Source organism: Trematomus bernacchii, unplaced genomic scaffold (assembly GCF_902827165.1).
Source record: "Trematomus bernacchii unplaced genomic scaffold, fTreBer1.1, whole genome shotgun sequence".
Lineage (NCBI taxonomy): Eukaryota > Metazoa > Chordata > Actinopteri > Perciformes > Nototheniidae > Trematomus > Trematomus bernacchii.
In genome coordinates this window covers 14,138,896-14,154,834 of record NW_022987593.1, presented here as the reverse complement: position 1 = coordinate 14,154,834, position 15,939 = coordinate 14,138,896, and the positions used below count along the sequence as shown (strand labels likewise).

General features: G+C 41.6%; 2 protein-coding genes across 2 annotated transcripts in view; one reads left to right on the top strand and one right to left on the bottom strand.

The window, feature by feature from the left end:
- Nucleotides 1-15,939, top strand: part of LOC117481734 (E3 ubiquitin-protein ligase TRIM39-like) — a 937,572-nt gene that overhangs the window by 431,814 nt on the left and 489,819 nt on the right. The gene's annotated exons all lie outside the window — the stretch shown is intronic.
- The window catches only part of LOC117481726 (zinc finger protein 239-like), an 85,569-nt gene continuing 78,518 nt past the window's right edge, over nt 8,889-15,939 (bottom strand). Inside the window, exon 2 of the mRNA XM_034129580.1 lies at nt 8,889-10,036. Coding sequence (XP_033985471.1) covers nt 9,002-10,036 — 1,035 coding nt within the window. The 3' untranslated portion in view covers nt 8,889-9,001. The remainder of the gene's footprint in view (nt 10,037-15,939) is intronic.

Here is a 15,939-nt window from a genome sequence, read left to right as displayed (position 1 = left end):
TAGTAAACATGTTCCAAATTGATCAATTTAGTCAATGTGATGCTAAGCAGAGGAGAAAATTATAGAAAGGTCAGATAGTTATTAACATTACATACAAATGACTTTAACCATTACGATAAAAAGTTATTATTATTAAATTATTATTAATATAATACAAATATTTAGATATAATTCTTCATAATCTGTGTAGCAACTTACATTCTAATTTACAGCTCACAGTTTGTTCACTTTTATTTCATTAAAATGACTTTATTCACATAGAAAGTGACATTAATGGTTGTTTGAACCACGGTTATAACGCTATCTGTGTCATTAACTATCACTAAGTTAACACAGAAAGCAAACATTACCTAGTGAGACTGTTTAATGTACTCCATGTATACAGTATTTTCTGTATATTGTGTATTCTTTAGATACTCTAGTCATATGTGTCCTGTGTGTAAACTTGCTGCTAATGCTTCATTTTTATTATATCTTATTGCATCTTTTAAATATGTTTAACTCGTGTAATGCCTGAAAACACTTCTGCTGTGACACAATCATTTCCCAGTTTAAGATAAATCATTATTTAAATAAAGTATGTATATTTATATATTTTAATGAGCTAAACTGTCGCTTAGCTTAGCGTTAGCTGCTAACTGAAGAACCCCATTCATTTCAATGGGAAAAATGCTACGTCACGGTGAGTGGCGATGCTAATAAGCTAGTTAGCATATATTTAAAACCATATCTATGGTAAAGAGCACCAACACAACAACTCAAACTGTCTTAAAGACAACTGGTGTAATAAATAACTAACATAAAGTCAGCTGAGCATTACAAATAAACTGTTACTCACCCAGAGCCGAACTAGAATAATAACTGTAGCTGTTAGCCGTTAGCTGTTAGCCGTTAGCCGTTAGCTGCTAGCGATAGCTTTTAGACGATAGCAGTTAGACTTTAGCTGTTAGCCGATAGCTTTTAGACTTTAGCTCTTATCCGTTGGCTTTTAGCCTTTATTTAAAGATAATTTGAGACTATTTTTGTCGCACATTAAGTTTTTTTGTGAGTTTCTTTCTTCCAAGATTACAGCTGTTGTGTTAAATAAGATAACTTCTTGTGAGGGCTACAAGCCTCACAAACGAACACACATCCTAAAGGTTATGCTTTTGTTTACATCAGACATACACAGACACATTGATTTGAAACAGCTTTGTTTTTGCTAGATTGAGTGCACGGAATGTTGTTTAAAATATCTATTGTTAATTGTGTTGTGTGTAATCATATTGTCAGTGTCTTACAGCTCATCTTGCTCCTGGCCAAAGGCTGCGCTGATGGAAAACACTTGCCTTCATAGATGTGTCAGCTAATTGGACTACGCCATTCCTCTCAAACCCTGAGGGGTGTTTAAAGAGGCCACTCCATTTAAGCCACCCTTTTTTTTAGAGCCTGTCCCCCCTGCACGCAACAATGGACTGGCCAGTAGGGCTATACATTCCTGCAGTGTGGAGATGAGGGGGGGTATGTGAGTTGCTCTTGGGCAGAAGAGCACACAGGATGTCACCCATTTTTGTGACGTTTTGTTTATGCGTTAAATGCTAGATTGTGTATGTTTATATCTACATCTTTTTGTTTAAACCTAATTGATTTTATTACCCATCTTAAAACTGTACATATATTGGGTAAATAAAATCCTTATTTTTGCACCTCAACCTGCATTCCTGATTTTTGCGTACCCTGGTCCTTCACACTTCTGATTCCTGATTAACTGTAAACTAAGCTGGTGTAAATACACTTAATGAAACCTCTGCAGGTGTCTAATCCACTCACCTCTTCTTCGACTTCTCTCGGTTTTTGGCGGATTGCAAAGAACTTTAAAGGTGCATACCGCCACTGTACATGAGTGTGATTGAATCATCATATCATTCCATCTCTTAACTCATGGACGTATCTATCTATGATCTAAACAAAAAATAAATAAATCAACAAAAAACAAAATAAAAATCTATGATCTTTCCTGACCTAATGTTACATTATTTTTCCTACCTCAGTTTCCCTCAGAAACAGTTCTCTTTCAGCTTTATAGATGACCCAATGTAACAAGATATGTTCCACATGTTCTTTAACTCCACAGCTCCTACACTTGGCACTGTCACTTTTCCCCATGATTTACAGCGTACCATTCAATGCTGTGTGATCCAGTCTGAGTCTAGCTATCGTGATTTCCTCCCTTCTGTTTCTTTCTTTATAAATATTAATGTGATTGTCTTTTGAACTTTATGATACTCTTTGCCTCTCTGGTCTTTCTCCCACCTTTTCTGCCAGATCTCCATCCCTTTCTTCTTAATGACTGCTTTTCCTTCTCCTTCTCCAAGTTGAACTGTAATGTTATTTCCTTTTGTAGTGCACTTTTTGCTCATTTATCAGCACACTCGTTCCCTTTCACCCCCTCATGCAGGCACCCAGCAGAACTGCAGATCCATACCGCCTCTGTGAAGTCTTGACAGGCTGTGGTTAAGTTCTATGAGAATGTCTTCTCTGGCAGTTGTTGTTGACTGTATGCTTTTTAATATGGACAATGAATCTGTGCATATCACCACCCTATCTGGTCTGACCTCTTCAACCCACTGTAATCCTATTATTACTGCCAGCATTTGTGTTGCGTATACTGATAGTTGATCAGACGCTCTTTTTGAGATCGATATTTTAAAGTCTGGGATGTATATACCAACTCCAACACACTCTTCCTTGTTCTTAGAACCATCGGTGTACATTTTGAGGTAATTGTAGTACTTTTCATTCAAGTACATACTTGTTTTAATTCCCACTTCATTTATTTGCCACTCTTTTTTCCTTTCTACGATACTCACATATGTTAGCTTCTGGGAAAAGCCATGGGGGAACACGGCTAAATGGGCTTGCTTTGGCAAACGTGATGGTCTTCACTCCACATGCCCTCGTTCTCTCCTTACTCGTCCAGCCAAACCCACGCCCCTGGAACTTTGCATATTCCCAGCAATCCTGTAGTATTCTGTTTGTGATATTTTCCTCTCCACTTCCTTGAACCCTGACCCAGTATGACAGAGCAAGTTTCTCTCTTCTGATCTCCAGAGGTGTCTCTCCTGCTTCTATCAGAACTGCATTGATAGGGGATGACTTTATCGCTCCAATGCACAGCCGCAATGCTTTATATTGTATTCTATCATAAAAGTGATGTTCTTGCTGCTCCATACACTATACAACCATAGTCTATTGTGGACCTCATAATTGATCTGTATATGTCTATTAATGCTTGTTTGTCTGCGCCCCAGTTGCATCCAGATACAGCTCGTAATAGATTTAATACTTTTTTGCATTTTGTTTCCACTTGATTAATATGCATTTCCCATGTGTATTTGCTATCAAACCACAGTCCTAGGTATTTGAACTCATTCACCTTTGTCATTGGACGATCATAGTGTTAGCTGTTGGCCATCAATCTTGCGTTTATTTGTAAATACCGTGACCTCATAGCCTACAAGAAGAGAGCCCAGCCGGATACGTCTCTCTCTCACTCCTCTGGGCACTCTCTCCGTGCCAGCCTCGGGGACCTGTTGCTGGTTCCATTCACTATTTTGTTTATTATAAATAAACAATTGTTATATTCTTGCCCCTCGTCTCGCCTCCCTGCTTTTTGTTGCAGCCCAGGAGCCGGGTTGTAACAACACTTAGAGCTGAAGTCTTTACCACGCTGCGGTATAGAAAGCGTGGGAACAGAAAAGGTGTGAAGCGTTTCTTCACATGGTTTTTGCTTTGCATCCTCAGATGATATCAGGTTTCAGTCGTGAAGAAGTACTCAGATCTTTGATTAGAAGTGCAACAATACTATGATACATGTAGAAGTCCTGCATTCAAAACGTTATTCAGATACAAGTACAACATAAAAACATCAAAGTAGGAACACTAAAAATACTCAACATGCAGAATACCATTTTCAGAATTATATTATATTCCTGTATTATTATTAAAGCGTTCATGTGCTCATTAGCTTTATTGTTGTTGCTATGTCAATAGTGCAGGGTAGATTAATTTATAATAACATATTATCCAACCCTTCTCTTGCGTTAGGTCATACCCCCCTTCCCATACTATTTTCGGTCAAAATTGACCGGTGTGTTTTGCACAGTGATATCTCTGGAACCCCTTATCCCATTTTGATGGTTGACATCTCATTTGAACAGTCAAAGCAAGTAGAAGCAAGGGGTGACATACATAATGACACCAGGGGTGAATTTCATGTTATCATTTTGCAGGTAGTTCAAAGATAGTGCTTACTCTACATTACTGTATATTATAAAAATGCTTGCCATGTAGGCTGTGTTTACTGGAGATGGAAATGCTTCAGTTGGTGTTGTAGCTGAGATTATTCCCGTTCCAATGATGTATGGGATGTATTGATTTGATACAAGCAAGTCAGTGTTTCATTGTGTACTTTCAACTAGAGTATATGGTCCGGACCCCACTGGTGGGCCCATCAAGTTCAGCGTTCACTGCATTCACTGTGATGAATATAAAATAAGACACTGATACTGTTTTCCTCAATGAACATTTAGAGAAAAATATATATTCAGGGCTCTTCTCCCTCAGGGGTCTCTCCATCAGGGGCCTCTCTCTCAGGGGCCTCTTCCTCAGGGGCCTCTCCCTCAGGGGCCTCTCCCTCAGGGGCCTCTCCCTCAGGGCCTCTCCCTCAGGGCCTCTCCCTCAGGGGCCTCTCCCTCAGGGGCCTCTCCCTCAGGGGCCTCTCCCTCAGGGGCCTCTTCCTCAGGGGACTCTCCCTCAGGGGCCTCTCCCTCAGGGCCTCTCCCTCAGGGGCCTCTCCCTCAGGGGCCTCTCCCTCAGGGCCTCTCCCTCAGGGGCCTCTCCCTCAGGGGCCTCTCCCTCAGGGGCCTCTCCCTCAGGGGCCTCTTCCTGGTCTGTTGACTGTTGGTCAGGCTCATAGTCTGGATCGCTGTTGTCTTCCATTTCTGAGACATCGTCCTCTATGTCTGGTTCAATCTCCTCTTCATCTGGTTCAAAACATTTGTCCAGAGCCTCTCTGACAGAAAATCGCCTAATCGGTCGCCTACTCATTGTGTCAATGAGTCAAATGTGAGCAAGGCACAAATATAACTGCATGAGAGACAGTAATGGAGGGGCATTTACTGCAAGAAAGTGAGAGGTTTTTCTTTCTCGAGGGGCACAGAGCTCGCACCTGTGAGAAGTTGAGAGGTTCCCGTAACTTAGAGTAAATTGTTTTGTCTGGAAGGTGTGGGGGGACATAAGCACAAGAAGTGTGTGTGTGTGTGTGTGTGTGTGTGTGTGTGTGTGTGTGTGTGTGTGTGTGTGTGTGTGTGTGTGTGTGTGTGTGTGTGTGTGTGTGTGTGTGTGTGTGTGTGTGTGTGTGTGTGTTTACATTTTGTTTCTTTCTTTCTCTTTTTCAGGCCAAACCAGTGAAGCGAGGCTCGGCCAACGTGTCGTTCGCGGATCTGTCAAAGATCGGCCAGCCGCCCAACACCAACAAGTCCTAGAAGCATCTGAGCTAATTAACAACTGCAGAGTGTAAGTAATATATTTTATAACATTACAAATATAGCAATATTTACATCGAATATGGTTGAAATATACAGTATTACCCGTAGAAATAAAATAGGAATAATACAGTATATCAATAGAGTATCTAAGAAATGCAGTGGGGTAGTGTGAGTACAATATGTGCACATTGTACATATGTGCTACATGGTTAAGCTGTACTGAAAAAAACATGTATACAGTATAATAATATTCAATGGTTAGACTAACTGTAGATCTCTCCTGTCAGATAACGTCAGCTCAGTGAGGTAAAGGACTCTCTCAGTGTTTAGATAGTTAACTTTTAGTTAGTTATCTCAGTGGGTCTCAAATGGGTCTCAAATGGGTCACATGATCCCAGGTACACAAGTGTAGTCGCTTTCATTAATAATAACAATAATATACACGTCTAATAATAAAAAGCAATAAAAGCACAATTTCAAAAAGCGTAGGAACTGGAAAGCAGTTAGAATTAAAAGCAAATGAATCCTCTTGAAATAGAACATGTCAAATATGAACATTAATCCTTTCAATTGGCCTATGCATACAAATATGGTACGCTTCAAAATTGTCCTACGTGTTATTCCAGGTTGCAGATAAGCATTTCCCAAGCTCAGATGACAAGCTGTCCCTTGTCACCGAGCAGAGGAACGCGATCCTGGCTGCCTGGAATGCAGTGGAGGACCACGACAAACAGCATCAGAGGTTCAACCAGCTGTACAGAACGCACTGGGGCAACACCCTGTACTGCCGCACTAAACGGCACAACCTTGTTGATGCTGCTGTGATACAGCGCGTGAAGATGGGCATTCGCTACGCACCAGCACAACAGGACATTAGTGCAATGAACAACAGGCTTATGTACACGCTGGTGAAACTGCTGTGGTTGAAGTCACCACAGGGTTCTCACACTAGCCCTGAGAAGACCACTATCTTGAAGGCGTACGAGAGGATCCAGCACCGGGTTTTGGTGGACGATCCCGTCTTGTCTAAAGCAGGCTTTCCGCTGCCAAAGATAAACATTAAGACGGTGCGTGACTTTATCCGCGCTCAAGAACGCCTCCTCAACCTGCGTGCGACCAACCAGCCAGCGATGCTCTCAAAGACGACTTCCGTTTCCTCTGCCCACTTGCCTCCAGCGCCACAACAGCCAGCACTCCTCCCTCCACCAGACTACCCGCTGATGCAGTACGTGCCGACACCCAGCACGGCAGGGACCCAGTCATTGAAGGGAAGGAGGGACATGATCATGCCTCTCTCACACCCTCAGACATCACTGCCACCTGTGTCACTGCCACGGCCACCAACCCCAGCCCCCAGACCTTTGTCCTCCCCTTCTCCATCCACAGCAACCCGGGCGATTGCTGACCCTTCCACGAGGCCCATCGTGCCTGCCATTGCTGGACGTCCCATACTGCCTGCCACCAGTACCATCGCCAGACCTGTGCCCTCCCTTTTCTCTCCCTTTTCCCTGGCCCCATCCTGCCTGCCAGTCAGCCAACCCCAGCCATTGCTGGCCCCTCCTCAATGCCCTTACTGCCTGCCATTCAGGCAACCCCGTCTGCTGATGTGTCTGTCCCCACTACTCTTGAGTGCATTCCCTCATCCTGGGCAAGGTCCACGCTTTACAAGCGCAAGGGGATGGACGAGCCCTCGGGAGTAGGAGCCAAAGTGTCCCGGGTTCAAAAGCTGCCGTCGTGCACGTGCTGTGGCCAACACACCCAGGGGCACAAAAAGTACAGGCGCAAAGTCTTCTGCCCTGTGAAGAGGATGTCTCCATCAAAGGGTCTGGAGAACACAGTCTACAACAGTTACCAACATTTTACAGCTGTTGTTGACACGTTGGAGCAATGACCTGTTGCTATGTAAATATTGTAAATAGTCATTTAAATGTTTATCATTTGTATTTTTCATATTGAGTTTTATATTTATTATGTATATTGTAAATATATGTACGTTATTAATGTGAATAGTTTTATGTACATTACATTACATGTTACTTGTTATCCAAAGCGACTTACATACTCAATACTGTTGGCAATCCCCACAGGAGCAATTTGGGGTGAAGTTTATTTTTCATGTCGACTTTTATATTTGATGTACATTGTAAATAGTTTTCATTCATATGTACGTCATTAATGTAAAAAGTGTAAATACTTTTATGTACATTACATGTTACTTGTTAGACGCTTTCATCCAAAGCGACTTACATACTCAATACTGTGGGGTGAAGTGTCTTGCCCAGGGACACAACGACATGCTGACTGCAGTGGGGTTTGAACCTGTGCTCCCCTGATCCCAACACCAACGCACTGCGCCACAGCCTCCCTGTACATAATTGTACATCTGATTTGTATCCACTTGAGCTTTTTTACCTGTGTTTATGTTGTTGCTGTTGCCATCCTTTATACTGAATCAATGAAGGTGAATGGTTGCTCAGAAAAAGTCCTAAAGAATCCAACTGGGTTCAATAGCTGGATCATTCCTGTTCTTCGTCTGCAGTGGAGTGAGATCTCGTTGTTGTTGACTTGCATAACAACAAATGTTAGTTTACAAGAAGTCATTGATACCCTAACATTTGATTCATACCTGCTGATGAAAAATAAATCCTGGGATCTACAAAAGTCAATGTGTTTCATGCATCTGATTTGTATCCACTTGAGCTTTTTTACCTGTGTTTACCTTCGTTTATGCTGTTGCCATCATTTATACTGAATCAATTTAATATTTTGCCAGAAAGGTCAACCTTTAGGAATACAGAGCAGTTCTTATCATGATAATAATAAATTGGATTTTTATAGCGCTTTTCTCGAACCCAAAGACGCTTTACATTTATCATGCCATAACCATAGCCGTGGAGGCAGTGCAAACTAAAATATAATATTGGTGACAAAAAACACAGAGCCATCAGTGCAATTGTTACATTCTAATTTCTCTGATATTGTAGGCGTTAATTATCTATTTATTATATGTAAATACTTTTATGTACATAATTGTATTTATAATTGTACATAATTGAACTGTAACACTATGGTGTTTTCAATTGAATGCACTTTATACAATAAAGTGGTCAGTGCTACAGTAACAGTGTGTCGTGAAATATGAATGATTAAATGCAATAATGGGGATTAATTTGTTTATCTAAATATAGGGACAAAGGTAGAGTGCCACATTACTTGCACAGTACACAATGTTCAGATGACTTTGCCCAAAAGCAAACATTTAAGTTGCTTGAGTCAGACTCAGAAATATTAAACCACTTTTAAAATCAGACTCAAGTCATAAGGAAATCCATAAAGATATCTCACTGAAGAAAAGACACATTTGAATGAAATAAGCTTTATTTCAATGAGACTATATAACTACAGCTCTCAGGACATCAGGAGGAGGAAACAGCTAGCTTGGCTCTCATAGTTTTCCCACACTCTTAAAACCACTATGGTTTTTCTCCTTTGTGAACACGAAGATGTATTTTGAGATGACCTGATGTAGTGAACGTTTTCCCACACTCTTCACACCAGTACGGTTTTTCTCCTGTATGAATACGGTGATGTATTATGAGATCACTTGATGTAGTGAACGTTTTCCCACACTCTTCACAGCTGTACGGTTTTTCTCCAGTATGAATACGTTGATGTATTTTGAGATGACTTGATTGAGTGAAAGTTGTCCCACACTCTTCACAGCTGTACGGTTTTTCTCCAGTATGAATACGGTGATGTTTTTTGAGATGACCTGATGTAGTGAACGTTTTCCCACACTCTTCACACCAGTACGGTTTTTCTCCTGTATGAATACGGTGATGTATTATGAGATCACTTGATGTAGTGAACGTTTTCCCACACTCTTCACAGCTGTACGGTTTTTCTCCCGTGTGAATACGTTGATGTATTTTGAGAGCATCTGATCTAGTGAAAGTTGTCCCACACTCTTCACAGCTGTACGGTTTTTCTCCCGTGTGAATACGTTGATGTATTTTGAGATGACTTGATGTAGTGAAAGATGTCCCACACTCTTCACAGCTGTACGGTTTTTCTCCCGTGTGAATACGTTGATGTATTTTGAGATGACTTGATTGAGTGAAAGTTGTCCCACACTCTTCACAGCTGTACGGTTTTTCTCCCGTGTGAATACGTTGATGTATTTTGAGATGACTTGATGTAGTGAAAGATGTCCCACACTCTTCACAGCTGTACGGTTTTTCTCCCGTGTGAATACGTTGATGTATTTTGAGATGACTTGATTGAGTGAAAGTTGTCCCACACTCTTCACAGCTGTACGGTTTTTCTCCCGTGTGAATACGTTGATGTATTTTGAGAGCATCTGATCTAGTGAAAGTTGTCCCACACTCTTCACAGCTGTACGTTTTTTCTCCAGTATGAATACGCAGGTGACGCTTTAAATTTACAGATGTTGTAAATGATTTGTCACATTGCTGACAGCTGTGACGTCTCTCTCTTCCTTTCGGTTTCTAGAACAGAGGGACAGAGAAAGAGAGAAAGTTGATCTAAAAAGCATGAATACACAAGTTAACACAATAAAAACTCACTTAGTATAAACCTTGAGTTAACAAAATACTACTTATCAACTGTTTGGGTTTATTATATTTGTATTATATTTGATACAGCAACATTCTAACCACAGTATATACCAGAGGTGGAGGACTCGAGTCACATGACATGAGTCGCATATTTTTTGACTTGAGACTTGCTTGACTAACATTGATAAAAAGACTTGACTTGTGTAGGGGTGTTGAGTTATTTGTTCAAGCACCGGATCGGCAAAACAGGAGAGTCTGTGAACCAGTCTGCCTTGACCTATGTATTCATGTCTGTGACTCTCACAGTATCTGCTGCCCGCAGCTGTTTTATAGAAGGAAAACCTCCCCCCCACACACACACCCCCCAGTAACTTGGGACTTGCACATGTATGACTTACTCCCACCTCTGGTATACAGGAGACAGAGGGAGACGGCATCCTGTCACCGCGAGTCTCAGTATGCTCCGTTCGTCTTGTGTTTTTTTTCGTCTAATTATTGTCTAAACTTTGTCGTGTCTTTATGAAACGTCATTTTGAGAGACCATGCTTTTGATCCTGTGGATTACATTTGCCTTCTGCAGACCATGCCTGGCCATACAACTTTCCAAGACACACCTGAGTGACAGCACGAACAGGTATGGCGAGGAGCCTCGGCCTCTACGCTGCTACAGCCGCGAGGCTATGCTAGAGCTACAATGCGATCGGCCTCCTACGAATACACCAAGCCATCTGTGCTCTTCGTTATTGGATGACATCCCTCGGGAGCCGCTTAGAAACATGGGGGGTATTGTTAGATACTATCTCTTTACGTTAGTGATGGGAATTCCGGCTCTTTTTAGTCATTTTACCACAGTTTATCACGGAGCCTCAGTTCACGCGCGAGCTCCGCGCTCATCGCGTCCAAATCGCGCACGTTCCGTGTTGTCCTGTGGCAGGCACCGCCGATGTCGGGGAAACGATCTTCAATACTCCGAAAATAATCCCACCTGACTCCTTTGCCCCTCCAACAGAGGGATGTCCTTGTCCTTTTTCCCTAGTCATTTTAAGCGATAGAAACTCTCGATCTTCTCTCGAATTATTTATTTTTCGGACACTCTCTGCTCGAGTTCAGGGCGTTCCGAGCTGAATAATTGCGGCAAAACGCCCCCCCCCCTGGCGGAAACGCTTACTACAATCTACAATGCCTGAATCTCTCTTTGAAGTACCCAGATTTGATCTGTGGTGCCGATCATACTCCGAAAAGAATCAGACTCCTTTGCATACAGACTAACGGACCGTCCGCACAGCAGTGTTAAAAAAATCTTGAAACGCTTCTGCCCATTCACTTTGAATGGGGTGACGTCACTTTGCCTCACTTTTTGCCGAACTGCATTGTGGGCAGCAGAGCGGAGATTTTCAGGATTTTCAGGATTCAAAGTTGAGCAATGTTCAACTTTTGAAGCTGAGGTGGAAGCGTCAGCCAATCAAATCCCGTGTATGCAAATCTGACAGTTCAAGCGCTAGCCAATCAAACCGCGTGTATGCTGGGAGAGACATACCGCAGGTCATTTCCTCATATTCCAAAAAATGGAGGAGAAATTAGCGGTATGGGATCACCCGGTGCTTTATGACCAGTCCCTATTTACCTACCGGGATATAAACCGGAGGAGCCAGGCATGGAGGGAGGTGGCAGAGACAGTGGTATGTTTTCGCCTGTTTGGGGAGTTTATATCCAGTTTACTTCAAACTTTTTGCTTCGTATGTCGGGGGCGGGAGATTCATGTGATTGGTTGTTGGTGCCTTGCTCGCAAAAAATCCCCAAGCTTCAGATACGCCCACCTCCAAGATTTTTTTAACGCTGCTGTGTGGACGGGCCGTAAGTGCTCACAGCCTGGCCATAGAAACATGCAGGTACAGAGACAGACAGGTGAGAGACAGAGGGAGACAGGTGACAGACAGAGACAGAGACAGAGACAGAGACAGAGACAGAGACAGAGACAGAGACAGAGACAGAGACAGAGACAGAGACAGAGACAGAGACAGAGACAGAGACAGAGACAGAGAGAGAGAGAGAGAGAGAGAGAGAGAGAGAGAGAGAGAGAGAGAGAGAGAGAGAGAGAGAGAGAGAGAGGAGAGAGAGAGAGAGAGAGAGAGAGAGCGGGAGGAGTCTCTCCCTTTTCTCCGTCTCTCTATCCATATCTCTCTACTATCACCTATCTATTCTCGCTCCTAGAGAGAGAGGAGAGAGAGAGAGAGAGACAGCCTGGCCATAGAAACAGGCAGGTACAAGAAAAATGGCTGCCAAAAGAGGAGCGATCATGCCAACAGTGAGGAGGAACTGCTGTGGAGACAGAGCAGCCACTTCCTCACAAAATGCCCCAACTTTTGAAGCTATACGGAAACAATTCTTCCCAAAAACTCAACCATAAGCATCCTCAATATTTAAAAATTAAATGAAAAAAAAAAAAATACTCCTGGGGGAATATAAAGAGAGCTGCATTGTTGCAGGACAGTTTGTCTCTGCCTGCCAGTTTCAGGGAATCGGACTGACCTGATACACCAGCTCTCACATCTTATATATCTTATGTATATATATATATATCATATTTTATTTTGTATTAATGTATTATATGAATTAAATAAAAAATAAAGCAGTTCGTTTATAACTCAGGGTTCTTACACCTTTTCCAAAGTCAAATCCAAGCACTTTTCAAGCATTTTCAAGCTTGCAGCTTACAGCTGTTGTAAATTACATATTTATATACTCATACCAGAGTTCCCGTTAGCCGGTAATTACCGGACTATGACCGGTAAAATATGCTGAAGACCGGCAAATCTAAATCTCTCCGGTCAAAATGTCCGGTCAAAATAATTTCCCCTTTAGCACAATACCGCTTCAGTTGCGCCACTTATGTGACAGACAAGAAGAGTATGTGACAGACAAGAAGAGTATGTGACAGACAAGAATAGTCAATTCTAATGTCTAACACTTAATGTGGAGAAAGAGATGTCCTGTATGGTTTGATTGTGCGTTGATCTATTGGTAATGCCTCGGGGTTCCGGTGGGCATGTAAACAAATGCATAATGCTGCTGCGCTATACTTTGTGGCCTCACCCGGTTGCATAGCGACGCTTATTGTTTAGGTGTCTTTTAATAAGCAGGTAGTCATATCATTAGCTAGAACTAGCTAGATCTGATCGATATGGACATAAACGCGAGTGAAGTCTAATCTGACGGGAGAGAGATCAGCTGCTGCTGACGAGTCGACACGCAGCTCTGCATGATCACCTGCAGCGGTGAGCGGAACAAAACACACTTCAGGTTAGAATATCACACGTAGCTATTTTAATTACCTCTCAAACTACCTAAACTAGTTATAGATATGTTTAGTTTTACTGTCGGGTCACTCATTACCAGTGTTGGGCAAGTTACTTTTAAAAAGTAACTAGTAATAGTTATAGTTACTGCTCTCAAAAAAGTAACTAGTTACTTTATTAGTTACTAAATTATAAAAGTAACTAGTAACAAGTTACTTTACTTTAAAAATAATAACAATAAAAATACAAGTTTTTGTGTTGTTCTGTGGCACAGTAAGACTAGTTTTATAGCCCCACGTACATTAGTTAGGTGCTTCAGGAGATTGGCATTGCTGTTATTCGATGTGGACAATGCTTTCTGTCCTGCACACAGTTTACATTTGACCGTAATATTTTTTGCGTCCTTTATCCCCACAAATTGAAAATAGTGGTTATATCTCCAAGTTGTAAATGCGCTGCTGCTCTCGCTGATACTTGCATCTGCCATTGTGTGTGTGTGTGTGCTGGTGGTGGGCGTTGCCGTGTATGTGTGTGTGTTAGCAAGTGTTTGTGTGTCTGTGTATTTTCCCCATAAGGCAAGACCCGCCCAACTCTGTCTCTGATTGGCTTACCCTGAAATGTTACCCCGCGTTAACCAATCATCACTCCTCTCTGGTCACTTTCACTTTTCCATGGTACTGTGAGAGGACATCGCTGTATTCGCCTGTAAGTTACATCCACAGGGAGATTCGGTTCAGTTGGATCACATAATGTAACGCAGTAACGCACCCATTTAAATCACAGTAACTATAACGGCGTTACTGAATGGGAATAGGTAACTCGTAACGTTATTAGTTACCGCAAAAGGTAGTTGCGTTACAGTAACGCGTTAGTTTGTAACGCGTTAGTCCCAACACTGCTCATTACTGATCCACGAGCTGCATGATACTGGCGGGCTGTCAGGAGAGGGAGAGAGCGCTCCGTGTTATTGTAAATTATTGTACACTTTTGAATAATGTAGTTAATCTACTATAATTAGTTTGTTTAATATCGAATCATGTCAATTTGTTTTAAAGCTCAATAAATAACAAAGAAGACCTTTGACCGGCACTTTTCTACTTTTGTCCGGAATATTTCAACTTTAACGGACATTTTGACCGGCGAAAAAATATTTTAACAGGAACTCTGACTCATACTCAAATGATTATTTCCCTACCTCACATTAAATCAGATGTTCTTTATGCTATAAACAACCAAATGTATGTTTCATAATAGCATTCTACATGAGGATGAACAATTAAAGAAAAGAAAACTAAGTTTAATATTTCAAAATGAGTGACCCATCTGTACGTAGACTGGGCATCCCATATAACCTGGCTGAGCCAATATAAAACAATCAGCCAAATAACTTTTCAATACATTATTGATTACTATTTTTGAGGTACTTTTAGGTTGGCAGTAAACATAAGTCAGAGGTAAATGGTGTACTTTTACTCCACTACATGTATTTAATACCTTTAGTTACTTTACAGATGTGGATCAATGATGTGAAATATAATCAAGTGTTAAATCAGACTTTAGTTCCACCTGGAGTAAATTCACAAGCTACCCTGCAGTATACAAAGTCATTCAAACTAGCTGCACCTTTACCAGCTTTGATGACACTTTAATGATCAATCATTATAAAACATATCATATATAATTATTAGGGATGCTTCGATCGCCCATTCGTTTTTCGAATGCCAGGAAGTATTCTTGCCTCGCTTCTGAAGCAAGATGCTCGGCAAACATGTGCTACCAAGCAAGCGTACTCGCGATTGAGAAACACCCAGTGTGTCTCTTTTGGGTCACTTTGCCAGTCCCAAGCCCAGATAAAGAAGGAAGGTAGCAATTCCATCCCACATATCCATTTTTTTTATTAAATGTGACTAATTCTTTATCAATACTGGACAACATGTATGTATGTAATGTTGGTCTCTACAAAGCATTAAAGTCATCAAGTGATGGACACACATAAACATTTAAAAAAAAAGAATCAACAGAAGGAAGTTCATTTGTAGTTCTAAACACATTAAGGGTGTTTTTTTCTTCACTTTTTGTATATAAAATATGCAAATTAGGCGATGACGTCATTTAGCGACTTCTAGCTACTTTTAGGACAGCCAATAGCTACTTTCCTTACTATGGAGTTGGCAACACTGCTTCCATTTAAAGTGATGTTTAAAACTCAGTTAATGGGGCTCATTCACTGGCGCTTCCACAAACAACCAACATAATTATTAAATTAAAATGAAGTACATTATTCAAGTTTACATTAACTTGGGATAATAACACGGGAGAAATGAGCGGAAGCGCTCTCTTTTCCTCTCTCCCCCTCTCTCTCTCTCCCCTGACAGCCTGTCAGTATCTCCTGCAGCTCACTGATCCAGTAATGAGTGACCCGACAGTGAAGAATAAATATATTTATAACTAGTTTAGCTTGTTCCAGAGGTAGATAAAATAGCTAAGTGCGTTAGGTCTAACTCTTAATGTGTGTTCTGCTCCGCTCACCGGTCCGTC